The sequence below is a fragment of the Phyllobates terribilis genome, unplaced genomic scaffold (assembly GCF_046119375.1).
Source record: "Phyllobates terribilis strain yellow unplaced genomic scaffold, ASM4611937v1 Scaffold_2__4_contigs__length_985480577, whole genome shotgun sequence".
Taxonomy (NCBI): Eukaryota; Metazoa; Chordata; class Amphibia; order Anura; family Dendrobatidae; genus Phyllobates; species Phyllobates terribilis.
The window spans coordinates 181,801,504-181,816,835 of NW_027362762.1; the positions used below are offsets into that span (position 1 = coordinate 181,801,504).

Sequence of the window (15,332 nt, forward strand, 5' to 3'; positions counted from 1 at the left end):
ACGTTTGCAGCTAGAATAGTCATTTACCACATTAACAATGTATAAAGTGTATTTCTGATTCATTTCATGTTAGCTTCATTGAAAAATTGAAAAAAAAATGTGCTTTTCTTTAAAAAATAATTAAATTTCTAAATGACCCCAAGCTTTTGAACGGTAGTGTACATTAGTGATTTTTTTTTTCAAAGCAGTAACACACATGCGGCTGGAAATAATGGGGTGAACCAGGCACTCATCTCACCAACTACTGTAATTTACAGCGTCCTTCCTACAGACCATGTTAGTATAAGTGATGTCTAACAGTCTCGCTAAAAATGTAATCACTACCGAGGGAGAGCAAAAGGAGAGAAACGGCCCAGTAAGAAATAAAGCCAAGAACATGTTGTCCAAAAGCTACAGTCCGAGCAGTATGACACACGCAGTCACATGTACTTTATGTAACATGTCCTAATCTCCCAGCCATCTGGGGTCAGACGTCTGCACAGACATCCCCGCAACATGAGCCAGAAACCAGACACTGCATGAAAACAACGTCAAGCCAGACAACACGTTCACTCAGAAGGCACCAGGCTCGGATAGAGTACTTGGAAATATGGGTCCTCTTCAGGTAGTTTGTAAAAGGTTTTATAAAAATGAGTCCAACCACCCACACCCCCAACAATCCCCTCCCGGCAACATGCCACAACCTCCTGGGCAGTATTCCCCCTTCCCTGGGGGGAGTGATCACCGGCCTAATAGACGGCGCTCGCCTCAAGGTTTTCGGTTTCACCGTTAAGCTCCTTTTCTGTTAAATACAGATTATGGGGTCTAGAGGTAGAAAACAAGAGTGCAGTTCTTACACACAGATTTCAGCAGCATGGACGGATTCCAAGAAGTTTGTAATTACTTCCATAATTAGGTGTCTGCCCGGACAGGAATATTTCAGATAACATGCTCAATATAAGCAAACAAACACGGTCTAGGGAGGAAATGAGAGCATTAGATGTAATCTACGGATATTAGGCTGCCTTTATATTAGATACAAGCAGGGGGCCTCCTCGAAGAATGACCTGACTTGTCAGGAGACTCTGTTGACCTTTGGACCGTCTGCTTCAGTACTATCATTCTGTCCCACTCGTATGTTGTCCTGTGTAGATATCGTAGAGAAATACACGGATTAGAATCAAAGATTGGAGAAAATAAAATTGCCACGAACATAGGACCTGATGTGACCAGTGATGTAGACAAGATCCAATAATGAGGTGAAGGAGATTTAGAACAATACTCTGAAACACAAAGTGATCGGAAAACTTCAAACTCGCTGTCCGTCAGACTTCTTGTGGCTCTAGCAGATTTTCCTTGTTGACCTTGGCTTACAAAACAGCAAGTAAAGACCGATTACATCGCGTACTCTATTGTGATTCCAGAGAAATTTTCTAGATTTGCTTGACAAGACCTTGAGAAATCCACAGCTGCAACAAATGTATTGAGCACAGCTTAACAACACTGTAGACGAGTTGCTACCCTCCGTACCCACAATGCTTTCATTGTAGAAGTGATGATAACCTATCACAAATTAATTCTTTTTCATTGAAATCCACTGTAAAATTTCAAAATGTCATAAAAACCCATCTACAATATGAGCACTGTAATATGGAAAATCCAGGCAAAAATAATAACCTTCCTATCCAGCCCACGTGCACACGCCCTTAACATTTTACTCACTAGGGGGGGTTCCTACAGGGCTCCGTCCAAGGATTCCATTTGAATCCCTGAAAAACAGGATTAGACGTGTCTTTGATGGAGCCATCCAGGGCTTCTGTATATATAGATGTGACCTTGACCAGGCCATTCAGTACAATGAGACAAACAGAGTTTAGACTATGCTCTTCTGCGAGTCTAAAAAGATGGACACCACCGCAAACTGAAGTCCTTTTGTCTCACTGTATTGAATTGTTCCGTCAGGGGCACGTCTTAATCCAATTTTTCAGGGATTTAGATGGAAGCCATCAAACCATTTCTGAACAGAATGTGTACTTAGCCTTGGGGTTTTCACTCATGCATGTGTAGAGAAGGGACAGAAGAGTAGCGTGAAGGCGGCAGAGATATGTGAGGATATAATATTAAAATGAATCCAGTAGGATTGTGAGACACCTGATTTCTTGTATAGTTTACTGATCAATATTGCAGTAAATGAACACAAGCGAAGTAGGAAACGGATGACAAGGAAGGAAGTGGCACAATACACATGGATTTTCAGCTTTCTAGCTTGGACACAGTAGGTTGATATGAGAGATATACAAGAATTGGATTAACCATTTCCAAATAGCCTCAATATACTGACTGCTCCTTTGCTTCCATCAAGAACACCAGCTCCAGAAACCCTTTTCTCTATTCCCTTATTAACTTGTAATAGGACGGATTCTAGTTCCAAGTGTATGTTAGGACATTTCCAAGGTAATATTGAAACAGAATAGATCTGGACAAATCACCTGGGCCAATACTACTAAACAGGGTGTTCTATCTCATAGATTCCTACAATATTCGATAGATATAAGGATTACTATCAATTTCAACTTTTGGGAAACCCCTAAGTGTAAAAAAAGGAAAAACAAAAACCACTAAGTGAACAGCGCCCCTTCAGGTAAAAAAAAAACTATTCAAAACAGCATTAAATTATAAAAAATGGGAACACAATAAAAGTTCATATTCACATAACAATGTTTTCATCGCTTTCATACAATGAGGGAAAAAAAAAAAAAAACAGGCTGGACTCCGTGGAGAAGGAGTCAAGTAATTAGCATCCCTCGAACTTTTAATCCGTCCCGAAACCGTGTTGGCTTCAATAAGCAGATTTATTGTACAGCTCGTGCCTGCTTTACAAAGAAAACCCTTTATGCACCAGAGGGTTAGAGAATTAGATCCCGGAAAGAATCTGATTTGGAAATCATGACTAAATTCCTGGAGTTTAGCCCCATGATGGGCTAGTGGTAATTATATAAATACTTATGCAAATCTAAATCATTTAAAGAGTGGATCAGCAGGTAATGCTGGGTAGAACTAAAACAGCCGTATGAAAAATATACATGGTACAGACATTTATATACAGACTATCTCCATTTCATATTTTATCAGCGACCACCAATGACCATATACATCATTGACCAAGATACATGCATACAGCTAGTACTACTTAGCATCTAAGAGTAAATATAAATTCCTTAAATTATGGAGCACATTCATCAATGAATGTACATACTCTGATGTCTGATCTATAAATTCTAGAAACATAATGTTTTCATTTAAAGGGTTGTCGGCCTTAAAGAACAGGTCTGCAGCCAATCTGTGTGATTGCAGAGTTGTGAATTTTCACATCGAACACTCTGCGTGCTGTGAGGATTGTCCAGCGCCGGGAGCGGGGGAGCGCTAGACCTCAAGTATATGATTTGTATACATGCAATCCCGTGCCGACTAGACGTGCAGGGCCAACTAGATGTCTAGTCGGAATGTGGCCGGAAGTATACAAATCGCATACTTGCGTTCACATGGCCGCCCGCTCCCATCACCAAAGAGTCCTAACACTGCACAGTGTGCGCGATGTGAAGATTCACAAGTCTGCAGTCACATAGAGTGACTGCTGACTTGCAGCCTAAGGTGAGACAACTCAATTAACACATACAGTACAGACCAAAAGTTTGGACACACCTTCTCATTTAAAGATTTTTCTGTATTTTCATGACTATGAAAATTGTACATTCACACTGAAGGCATCAAAACTATGAATTAACACATGTGGAATTATATACTTAACAAAAAAGTGTGACACAACTGAAAATATGTCTTATATTCTACGTTCTTCAAAGTAGCCACCTTTTGCTTTGATGACTGCTTTGCACACTCTTGGCATTCTCTTGATGAGCTTCAAGAGGTAGTCACCGGAAATGGTTTTCACTTCACAGGTGTGCCCTGTCAGGTTTAATAAGTGGGATTTCTTGCCTTATAAATGGGGATGGGACCATCAGTTGTGTTGTGCAGAAGTCTGGTGGATACACAGCTGAGAGTCCTACTGAATAGACTGTTAGAATTTGTATTATGGGAAGAAAAAAGCAGCTAAGTAAAGAAAAACGAGTGGCCATCATTACTTTAAGAAATGAAGGTCAGTCAGTCTGAAAAATTGGGAAAACTTTGAAAGTGTCCCCAAGTGCAGTTGCAAAAACCATCAAGCGCTACAAAGAAACTTGCTCACATGAGGAGCGCCCCTGGAAAGGAAGACCGAGAGTCACCTCTGCTTCTGAGGATAAGTTTATCCGAGTCACAAGCCTCAGAAATCGCAGGTTAACAGCAGCTCAGATTAAAGACCAGGTCAATGCCACACAGAGTTCTAGCAGCAGACACATCTCTACAACAACTGTTAAGAGGAGACTTTGTGCAGCAGGCCTTCATGGTAAAATAGCTGCTAGGAAACCACTGCTAAGGACAGGCAACAAGCAGAAGAGACTTGTTTGGGCTAAAGAACACAAGGAATGGACATTAGACCAGTGGAAATCTGTGCTTTGGTCTGAGGAGTCCAAATTTGAGATCTTTGGTTCTTGAGATCTTTTGTGCGACGCAGAAAAGGTGAACGGATGGACTCTACATGCCTGGTTCCCACCGTGAAGCATGGAGGAGGAGGTGTGATGGTGTGGGGGTGCTTTGCTGGTGACACTGTTGGGGATTTATTCAAAATTGAAGGCATACTGAACCAGCATGGCTACCACAGCATCTTGCAGCGGCATGCTATTCCATCCGGTTTGCATTTAGTTGGACCATCATTTATTTTTCAACAGGACAATGACCCCAAACACACCTCCAGGCTGTGTAAGGGCTATTTGACCAAGAAGGAGAGTGATGGGGTGCTACGCCAGATGACCTGGCCTCCACAGTCACCAGACCTGAACCCAATCGAGATGGTTTGGGGTGAGCTGGACCGCAGAGTGAAGGCAAAAGGGCCAACAAGTCCTAAGCATCTCTGGAAACTCCTTCAAGATTGTTGGAAGACCATTTCCGGTGACTACCTCTTGAAGCTCATCAAGAGAATGCCAAGAGTGTGCAAAGCAGTCATCAAAGCAAAGAGGTGGCTACTTTGAAGAACCTAGAATATAAGACATATTTTCAGTTGTTTCACACTTTTTTGTTAAGTATATAATTACACATGTGTTAATTCCAAGTTTTGATGCCTTCAGTGTGAATGTACAATTTTCATAGTCATGAAAATACAGAAACATCTTTAAATGAGAAGGTGTGTCCAAACTTTTGGTCTGTACTGTATCTGTGATTTCAGGGAGTAAGATGTGTGTGTACATGATGAACAACCCTATTTCTAGCTATGATATAACTTGTATCATTTTTTTTCACCAGTTTTCTCAGCTGCAGGTGATATCTCTATTTTTTTATGTCTCTGAGCTAGTGGGGGGAGACTAGATGCGATAAAATCTCTCGATCCCAACGTATAGTTACCTCTTTATAAATCACTACTGAGGCCACATCTAGAATATGGGATCCAGTTTTGGGCTTCACATTTTAAAAAGAATATTCAGAAGTTAGAGTCAGTTCAAAGGTGGGCAACAAGATTATTACAAGGGATGGAAGGCCTCTCATATGATGAGAGGTTGGAAAAGTTAAGCTTGTTTAGTTTAGAAAAAAAGACGCCTCAGAGGGGATCTCATTTTTATGTATAAATATATGTGTGGTTAGTACAAAGGACTAGCACATGACTTATTCCTACCAAAGACCATACTAAGGACCAGGGGGCACTCATTACAGGTGGAAGAAAGGTGATTCCCGGCAGTTAAACAGGAAAGGGTTCTTTACAGTCAGAGCAGTCAGACTGTGGAATGCTGTACCACAAAAGGTAGTAATGGCCGACACTATAACAGCTTTTATACAAAGGCTGGATGATTTCTTCGATCCACATAACATTGTGGGTTTTAGTTAAATTAGTGACAAAATGTACAATTGGGGAGGAAGGTTAAACTTGATGGACCTACCTACGTAACTATGTAACTATGATTTTAGCAGTTTTTTCATGAAACAGGGTGAGAAAAAGTGGCTTATAAGTGGAGAAAGAAGCATATATCTCTGATATACCGTAGATATATTACAAAGTTTCTTATATTTACTTGTACAATTAATTTACTCAAAATTTGAACACTTTGGCTGTAACACAGCTGCAATAGGGTTTATGTACCTTGTGCATGTTGCCCAAATAAGACAACCGTGAACTAATGTGACCAGTTGCTTTTTAACCTTGAAGTTTATTAGGAAATACCCAGAGCCTGGCATACAAAAGATCCAAGTGCAATGTTTTCTGCTGAGGATAATGCTTAATCTTTTAATTAAAACAACAGTAATTAAAAATAAAATTGCATTTCATGGCCTAGGTTACAGCCAACTGCTCCTTAGTCACAATTACGTATTTATCCACACATACTTTATAGTGAGATGCAGACACCTTTCTAAATGGATTGGTGTTCATTTGGGTTATATGCACAAAAAGGTGAAAGTGATCTTTTTATATACAGAAAAGTGCATAATACAGACAAAAAGATGTGGCATAAAATAAAAAAATACAAAACCGGCCATCGCCATTAGAAGATAGGTGAAGCAGAGTTGGGAAGGTTGGAAGGTGCACGAATCAGAAGGTTTTGGGAAATCGGAGAGGGTAGAAGTCGCCTCAATCAGAATCAGAAAGGATAGCCGTCACCCGAACCGCCATGACATAAAACAGAGTCAGAAAAGTGAGAATAGTAGCTGTCACCCAAACCAGTGTTGACAAGAAGAGCCTTCACCCAAATCAGTGTTGAGAAGAAGAGCCTTCACCCAAACCAGTATTGAGAAGAAGAGCCTTCACCCAAACCAGTGTTGAGAAGAAGAGCCTTCACCCAAACCAGTGTTGAGAAGAAGAGCTTTTACCCAAACCAGTGTTGAGAAGAAGAGCCATCACCCAACTTGGAGTCGGGAAGAATAGCATAGCTGTCAGCCGTCTTAAATTTGCTGAGAAGACTATCTCAAGATAATCTCAGCAAAATCAGGTAGTCCTGAGCCAAAAAAAAGTCAGAGGTTTATAAATGCATAGACATTCTCTGCACTGCCACGTCTTCTCCTCAGTCTTGCGCATTCTCGTGTATAAGGAGAAGACACATCACTGCATGGACTATCAGGCATCTAAAGCATCACAAACAGCGAGGTTGCCAGCTATAAGTTAGAGCACTATGTTAGCTGGCTACAGTAATAAGATATAATTAAAGCACATAACTCCTGGAATAGAGTACAAGCAATGGTGCCGATCTGATAGGAAATAAGCAGGAATAGTATGAAGAATGTTAGTAAGTGAAGGCCCAAACAACCAGACCAAAGTGCATGTGAATGTTAATATTAAGTGCCCCAGAGGGAGAACATGTCAGATCCGGGCTTCTCAGATCAGCCTCCATCCTTCCACATAACTCTTAGTACAGACAGTGGTGAGAAGCTTTTCTTCAAGAAGTCCTGCCACAGTCTGTTCTGGCTGGGTTCACGTGTAAAGTGCTGAAATGTACTCTAAATGACTAAGCTTCAGTTTAAATCATCGCCTAAGTCTTCGGCTGCTGTCTGTACAGATTGTCTCCTTATTCCGCCAGTAGCACGCAGCCCAATGACACATCCAAACTGGCATTTAAGCTCTCACAGGAAGCACAGCTGGGCAGCCCCACAGCCCTACAGCCCTGTGCGTTTAGCTCTCTAATTCAGCTACTTTGTAACCTTGGCCCTTAGAAATAACTGCACAACTAAAATAGTCATGCATGCTTTCCATCTCACATGAGCTAACCCGATCTATCACATATAATAGAAATGTTTGAGAAAATAATATGCACCAACATAATATAACGCTCAATAGAAAAAAACAAATTACCGTATTTTCAGGACTATAAGACGCACTTTTTTCCTCCAAAATTTTGGAGGAAAATGGGTGGTGAATCTTATAGTCCGAATGTTTCTGGGGGGTATATATATATACTGTGCTGGGGGGAGCGGTTGCGGGAGAGGAGCGGGGCACAGGAGGCAGCAGCCACCTGCTTCAGCCTACACTGTCCCCGCTGCTAAAGAAAATGAATATTCAGTGCTCCCCATGCCCATAGGCGTGGGGAGCACTGAAAATTCATGCTCCTTAATAACGACACACAGTGTATCAGCAGGGCGCCTCCTGCTGCCGCCGGGCGATCGTGTGTGCCCGCTATTAAAGGGCATGAATATTCCCTTTCCCATGGGCGTGAGGAGGGGGTGAATATTCATGCCCTTTATCAGCGGGCACACGCGATCGCCCGGCAGCAGCAGGGGCCGCGCTGCAGCTACGCTGTGTGCCAGCTATTAAGGAGCATGAAGTCACTGCTCCCCGTGCACACAGTCCCGTTGTGGGGAGCAGTGACTTCCAGCAGCTGATCTCTACTTGTGAGCTACGCATGGCAGTGAAGTCATGAACGGCTCACATGTAGAGATCAGTGCGGGCAGACAGGATGCAGCGCTGGAGGAGAGAGAAGAAAGGTGAGTAGGAGTGTATATTTTTTTATGTGCAGCCTGATGGGGATTAGGGGGACCATGCATACCAGGATAAGGATGAGGGAGCCATACATACCAGGATAAGGATGAAGGGTGCCATGCATACCAGGATAGGGATGAGGGGCGCCATGCATACCGGGATAGGGATGAGGGGTGCCATGCATACCGGGATAGGGATGAGGGGTGCCATGCATACCGGGATAGGGATGAGGGGTGCCATGCATACCGGGATAGGGATGAGGGGTGCCATGCATACCGGGATAGGGATGAGGGGTGCCATGCATACCAGGATAGGGATGAGAGGTGCCATGCATACCAGGATAGTGATGAGGGGTGCTATGCCTGCCAGGATAAGGATGAGGGGTGCTATGCCTGCCAGGATAGGGATGAGGGGTGCCATGCATACCAGTATAGGGATGAGGGGTGCCATGCATACCAGGATAGGGATGAGGGGTGCCATGCATACCAGGATAGGGATGAGGGATGCCATGCATACCAGGATAGGGATGAGGGATGCCATGCATACCAGGATAGGGATGAGGGATGCCATGCATACCTGGATAGGGATGAGGGGTGCCATGCATACCAGAATAGGGATGAGGGGTGCCATGCATACCAGAATAGGGATGAGGGGAGCCATGCATACCAGGATAGGGATGAGGAGAGCCATGCATATCAGGATGGAGGGGTGCCATGCATACCAGGATGGGGATGGGAGCCACGTATAATAGGAAGGGGGGCATATCTACCAGGATGGAATTGGGGGACATTACCCCTATTCCAGTGTCTGCAGCAAACCCCCTCCCACTTAACAGGGCATCGTGACCACATTTTTTGCTTAAATTTTTTTTCTATTTTCCTTCTCTAAAACCTAGGTGCGTCTTATGGTCCGGTGCATCTTATAGTCTGAAAAATACGGTATACAATATCCAAGATGGCCACTATTAAAATGAATAAATCACATAAAAAAGTAATAAAGCACTAAATGTGTTGAATCTTTTTTTCATACTACTTAAAAAATTGGTACCCAGAATGAGATCCTGGGGACCATGGCTTTAAAAACATACACGTTCATGTGGTCACACATCCTATGGAGAAGCTGCATATATTGAAGCTGACATGGGGAAGGTGATATACTATATGCCCATACAGTCCAACCCATCTCATGCATGGCAACCAAACTGAGAACACAATACTAAGGCTGTGTGCCCACGATGCGTATTTCATGCGTTTTTGGTGCGGAAATTTCCGCAGCGTAATCGCATGATAAACTCATGGTAAGCCTTCTGCCATGGTCCCCTATGCAATTCCGCACTTTCAATGCCCATGCTGCGGATTTTTCCGCAGCGTTTATGCTGCGCTCAAAAATCCGCAGCATGTCCATTAATTTTGCGGAAGCGCTGCTTTTCGCCGCCATTGACTTGCATTAGAACGCGCCAAGTCCGCAAGACTGCATTTGTTATTGGCGTTATTGGCGCGTTCTAATGTGCGGATGGTACCCGAGTGTGGAGAAGATGAGACTCTCCTCCACACCCAGGTACCATAAAAAGCTGTAAAAAACAAGAATAAAATAAAAAATAAATGTATACTTACATTCTGTCGGCCCGCGCACCGCTCCTGCTTGGTTCCCGGCACTTTGCAGTGAGTTGAAGGACCTGCGCTGACGTCAGAGTCATGTGACGGGTCACGTGACGCTGACGTCGGCAGGTCTTTCAATTCACTGTTGCCGGCAAGGGAGAACAGAGTGAGCGGGACACTGGGGGCCATCAGAGGGTAAGTATATATTTATTTTTTTATTTTTACCACTCTCACGGGTCACACTATATAAATTGATGCTGTTTGCATGGATTTATATAGTGTGACATAGTTGTCACAAGCACTTTCCAAGTGATGCAAATCGCTTGGAAAGCGCTTGTCAATCCACATGCGGAAATGTCAGTGGGTAACCGCTCCATTTCCGCATGTCCCTGGCAGGAAAACGCATGTACAATCCGCATGCGTTTTTTTCTGCCAGGGAGATGCAGAAACGCTCAGGAAAAATCCAGAGCATTTCTGCATCGTGGGCACATAGCCTAATAGTGCAGCATGGCATTAGCCACATTTATACAAAATATATTAAAAGGGAATCGGTCAGCAGTTTTTTGCTGTTTAATCTGGGTAACATGAGGTAGGGGCTTAGACACTGATTTCAGTGATGTGTGTTGCTGTTTCAATATAATAATCTCCAGCTGATAAAAACTTATCACTGCCAAACAATAGCTTCTGCATGCCAAGTGGTCCAACTCCTCCCCCAGCACAGATTAGTAGCTCACTGTCAGTAGACAATGCACATACAGAGCCTGGAGGGGGCGGGGGCAGCTTTCTCAGCTCTGCTACAGGATACATCTAAAAACTCTGGCTGTGTCACCACTGCTGCACCCAGTAATCTAAGTGATACATCGTTGGACTCAGGGTCTCTTTTCCGAAATTGTGCTTATCACAAATGAGGTAGCAAAAACCTGGTGACAGATTCCCTTTAAAAGGTTGTCTCAAGAAGTCACGCGCTGTACCTTTGACCTCTAAGAACATTTGAGAGGCTTTTGTAACAACCCCATACCCACTAAATAGATGTCTGCTGAACAATCGTTTGGCCAACAGCTCTCTACCCTGAGTACCCCATACACAGAGTGCTCCTGTGTACTCTATGAGAGAGCCATTGTCAAAGTTGTCAGGCAGTGGCTTATCTTCTGAAGAATGAAAGGATCCACCACTGGAAATCTGACACGCTGTATCCTTCTCTCCCCCAACATCATATCTCGGGTGAGTCAGGAGGCTTCGCCATACATATTAGGCTGCTGGTCAAATTGGTGGATTCGGCCAACAGAACTCTAATTTGTATGGGGGGTTTAAGAAAAGCGGCCAACGTCTGACTGTGCATTACAGGTGTCATTTCCCTGCTGCTAATGTCAATGTAGAATAATTCTGAAGTCAGGGTCTAGGAAGGGATAACACAACTACAGCCGGACCACTTCTGGGATAAATAGTAGCAAGTGTCTTCCCAATTGCAAAAAAGTAGGAACACCCAGCGGGCAAACCTAAGGGTCACAAATTATTTTTTTTTTTAGAACTAGTATTAAGGTCCACAATGTAAAATAGTCAACTTTTCCTTCACCTCTATGTTAAGCGAGAAACTGGAGCTTTGTAAAACACCAACATACTTCTATATAACACAATGACTGGAACATTTGTATATGTGTCAATGGAAATCTGCCATTTTGCACTTTTGGTAACTTACGGTGAAGACTTAGTGAGATGTTGATAGTGCGTTCCTCTGTAAATCCCTTCAGGTTGGGAATCTTGGCACAGTTTAATGTTGTTAGGGATGGGCTGTCCCCCATGTTGATCCAGCACACGGTCTCCTCAGCATAGTTAAAATCCATCGCTGTTGTTTGCTTGGTGCTGGTTGGGTTAATGCCTTGCACCGGCGCTCCATTTAAGTAAGTGGCCAAAATGTTTTGTGTGCTGGCAATAAGCAGAACTGTGGGTCTTTCCACTGGTTCTAAAACAGAAATATGAAAACTTGTAAGACATTCTGGAAATATCAGAAACATCCCAATATGTTTGCCAAGATGTCACTCTGAAAACTGAATTTATTATTGAAAATATACAAGTATATTACCACCAAAGACCAAGCTGGAAATATAGAAAGGAAGCTTCTATAATGGTAGTACTGCTCAGGCTGGTTAAGGGGCAGAATAAAGTTAGATCACATTTCATCGCACGGCCATCCACGATGACTAGGCCCATGGATGGAAGCAGAATTAATCAGTGGGGAATGTTACTAATGTTCCCTCAAAAGTCAATCTAATAAATTCAAAGGGGTCAACATAAGAATATGGGCGAATCAAATTTAGATTGGGTACACCTTGTCGTGGTGGGATGGCATTTACAATTTTTTGATCAAAACGGTTGTTGATCAAAAAATGTTAAAAGGGGTTGTCCACTACTTTCGCATTGATGCCAGCTGTTATTGGTGCTGACGGCAGCGGCCACCAGCAGGAAGTGCTTACCTGCGGTGCTTGGCCATCAAGTTGTAGTGGCCGGCGCTTGTTACTGAACATATGTCTCCTATTCAATTCAATGGGAGATGCATGTGCAGTACCCAATGGCGGCCACTACAGATGGACGGCCAAGCACCGCAGGTGAGCACTTCCTGCCGGCGACCACCGCTGGCACCGATAACAGCTGATCGCCGGGGGTGCAGGGTGCGGTTCCCCGGCCGATCATACATTGATGCCCTATCCTACGAATAGGGCATCAATGTGAAAGTAATGGACAACGCCTTTAACTAAGTACAATAAGTTAGCTACATGTACTATTACTATTTATTTACTTACCACAGGGTATTTGCTCATTTTGTTTTTAGATCTTAGGTTCTGTTAGGCTATGTTCCCACACGGTGTGTTTTGCAGCGTTTTTTGCTGCAGATTTTTAAGCAAATTTTTAGCAGTGTTTTGCAGTACCAGCAAAGTCTATGAGAAACCAGAATTCTCTGTTCACACATCTTGTTTGTTTTTTGCTGCGGATTTTGTGCCTTGCTTGCGTTTTTAGAAAATAGAGCATGTCACTTGTTTCAGCGTTTTTTCCATATGAAGTAATGGGTGGTGAAAATAACGCTCCAAAAATGCAGCAAACCTGCATTTTTGATGGCAAATAGAATGAGGTTCTTTTTTTTTTTTTTTCACAGAACTTTATGTACAAGCATAAACAGAGACAGAAGGAGTGGAAAAAACCCATAAAAAAATGCAGCAAAACCTGAGGATTTGACGCAACTGATTTCCTGCCAGAGATGAGTTTTGCTGCAGATTTCTGACTGAAAAAAACACAACATGTGGGAACATAGCCTTAGTCTAAGATCTGCAACATGTTCTCTCCAGCTAGTAACCAAAGGCTCTAAAGGTCTGGGACATGAAGGGAAGACGTAAATATACACATTCTCCCTCTCGAATTATCAGAGTACCAATTACTACAGACAAAATAGAAGACATTACTTATAACAGTAATTCATATCCCTTTTACCAAGCTGAAACCCTGAAAAAGTATTTTTTTCCTCATCTTAAGGAATCCCTGCATTTGTAGAACCCATCCTCTTTTCAACTTCAGCTTTTTTACAGATGGTGTTATGTTTGCATTAATAATTTGTGGAAATTTCATTGATCCATTCTTCCCTATACCCGTGAAATGTTCCCCATGCCATTGGCTGCAACACAACCCCAAAGCATGAACGATCCCCCCCATGCTTAATGGTTGGTGAGATGTTCTTGTCCTGACATTCTGTGCCCTTTTTTCTCCACATATACATTTGATCATTGTGGCCAAAAAGTTCTGTTTTAACCTCATTGGTCCACAGGACTTGTTTCCAAAATACATCAGGCTTGTTTAGATGTTTTTGTAATTTTTAAAATGTAAAAAATGTATATATATTTTTTGCCTAAAATGTGTGTGACCTCATCTGGAATTCTCCCAGCCCGATTCAGAAACGAGCAGAGCAGGACTAATATTTCAAGGATCTTTTACACCGACAGTAAGAATGCTCATTTCTGATCATCAACCATGGCATCAATCAGCTGATAAACAAGTAAAAGCTGTTTAACGATCACTTGTGGGTATTGAGTTTGCACCGATTGCCTTGTCATATTGTAGAACGGTCCTTGTTATGGGTAGAAATTTGCCAGCGTGAAAGGGCCCTTATACTGTGCTTAATTTTAGTATAGCAGTATTATTTAGACATTGCAGTACTAATAAATTGCATACAATATAAGACAGCACAATGCTTACGGTTCTTTGCTTTGCAGGATTTATTGTCAGGCTGTAGTAGATAGCCCTCCACGCATCCACAAGTGTAAGACCCTTCGGTGTTCTGGCACGTCTGACTGCAAGTCCCATAAAGTGTGCACTCATCGAAGTCTGCGGGGAGGGCAAAGATACCAGTTTACAAAGTGAAAAAAATTCATTTTCATTACAAGTTTATTTTTAGGTTTAGCTAAAAAAAAAAAGCAAAAATATTTGGTTTAGATTAGTAAGTAATAAGTCCAAGATCAGTAAATGTATCATTACGTGATAGGAGTTTACAAGTTGCAATGCTGAAAAAAAACAGATGCAACATATTCCGAGGGCAGATCAAAAAACTGTAATGTGCATGCGCAGGGAAACCCCAAAGAGCGCCGGCGCAAGTGCATTACAGTATTGGGCTTGGCCCTCGGCAGGACGGAGAGAGGTACGACAGCGCAGGAGCACCATAGAGAAAAATGTGTGGATGATGTAGGATGCATCATCCACATGAAGCAAGAAGGGGGACAGCGATCACAATAAGGGAGGAGGCACCGGATCATGATCAGAGCGCATTGGGGACTTATATACAGCATTCTAGAATGCTGTCACTTAGGGCTAACAGGCGCTGGCCCAACTTTATATGGGGAAAACCTGGTGCCAGGCTCCCTTGAACATGACACTTTCTTATTGTTAAATAATTTAGAAACAAAAGAAGCCCATAAATGTAGATCTTCAAAAGTCACCTGAGCACGGTGCATTCTCAGCTCCATTATATTTTAGTTGCTTGACTGTTACGTATCGCACACGAGTAACCAATTTGAAAAGGGAATGCTTTCACAATTTGCTGTCACAATGGGCATCATCAAAATGGTATTCTGTATTCTTCTTAGGCCGGGGTCACATGGCCATTGATTCTCTTATGCGAGAGAATCAGAGCTGAATATGCAAATACTCTCGAATCAACTCTTTCAGAG

The 15,332-nt window shown here is 42.7% G+C and overlaps 1 protein-coding gene across 2 annotated transcripts in view; it reads right to left on the reverse strand.

The window, feature by feature from the left end:
- Positions 1-15,332, reverse strand: part of LRP1 (LDL receptor related protein 1) — a 385,437-nt gene that overhangs the window by 222,877 nt on the left and 147,228 nt on the right. For both annotated transcript variants that reach the window (XM_073663345.1, XM_073663344.1), the window contains exons 5-6: positions 14,365-14,493; positions 11,822-12,085 (exon numbers count right to left, since the gene is read on the reverse strand). In XM_073663345.1, the coding sequence (XP_073519446.1) occupies positions 11,822-12,085; positions 14,365-14,493 (393 nt within the window). The remainder of the gene's footprint in view (positions 1-11,821; positions 12,086-14,364; positions 14,494-15,332) is intronic.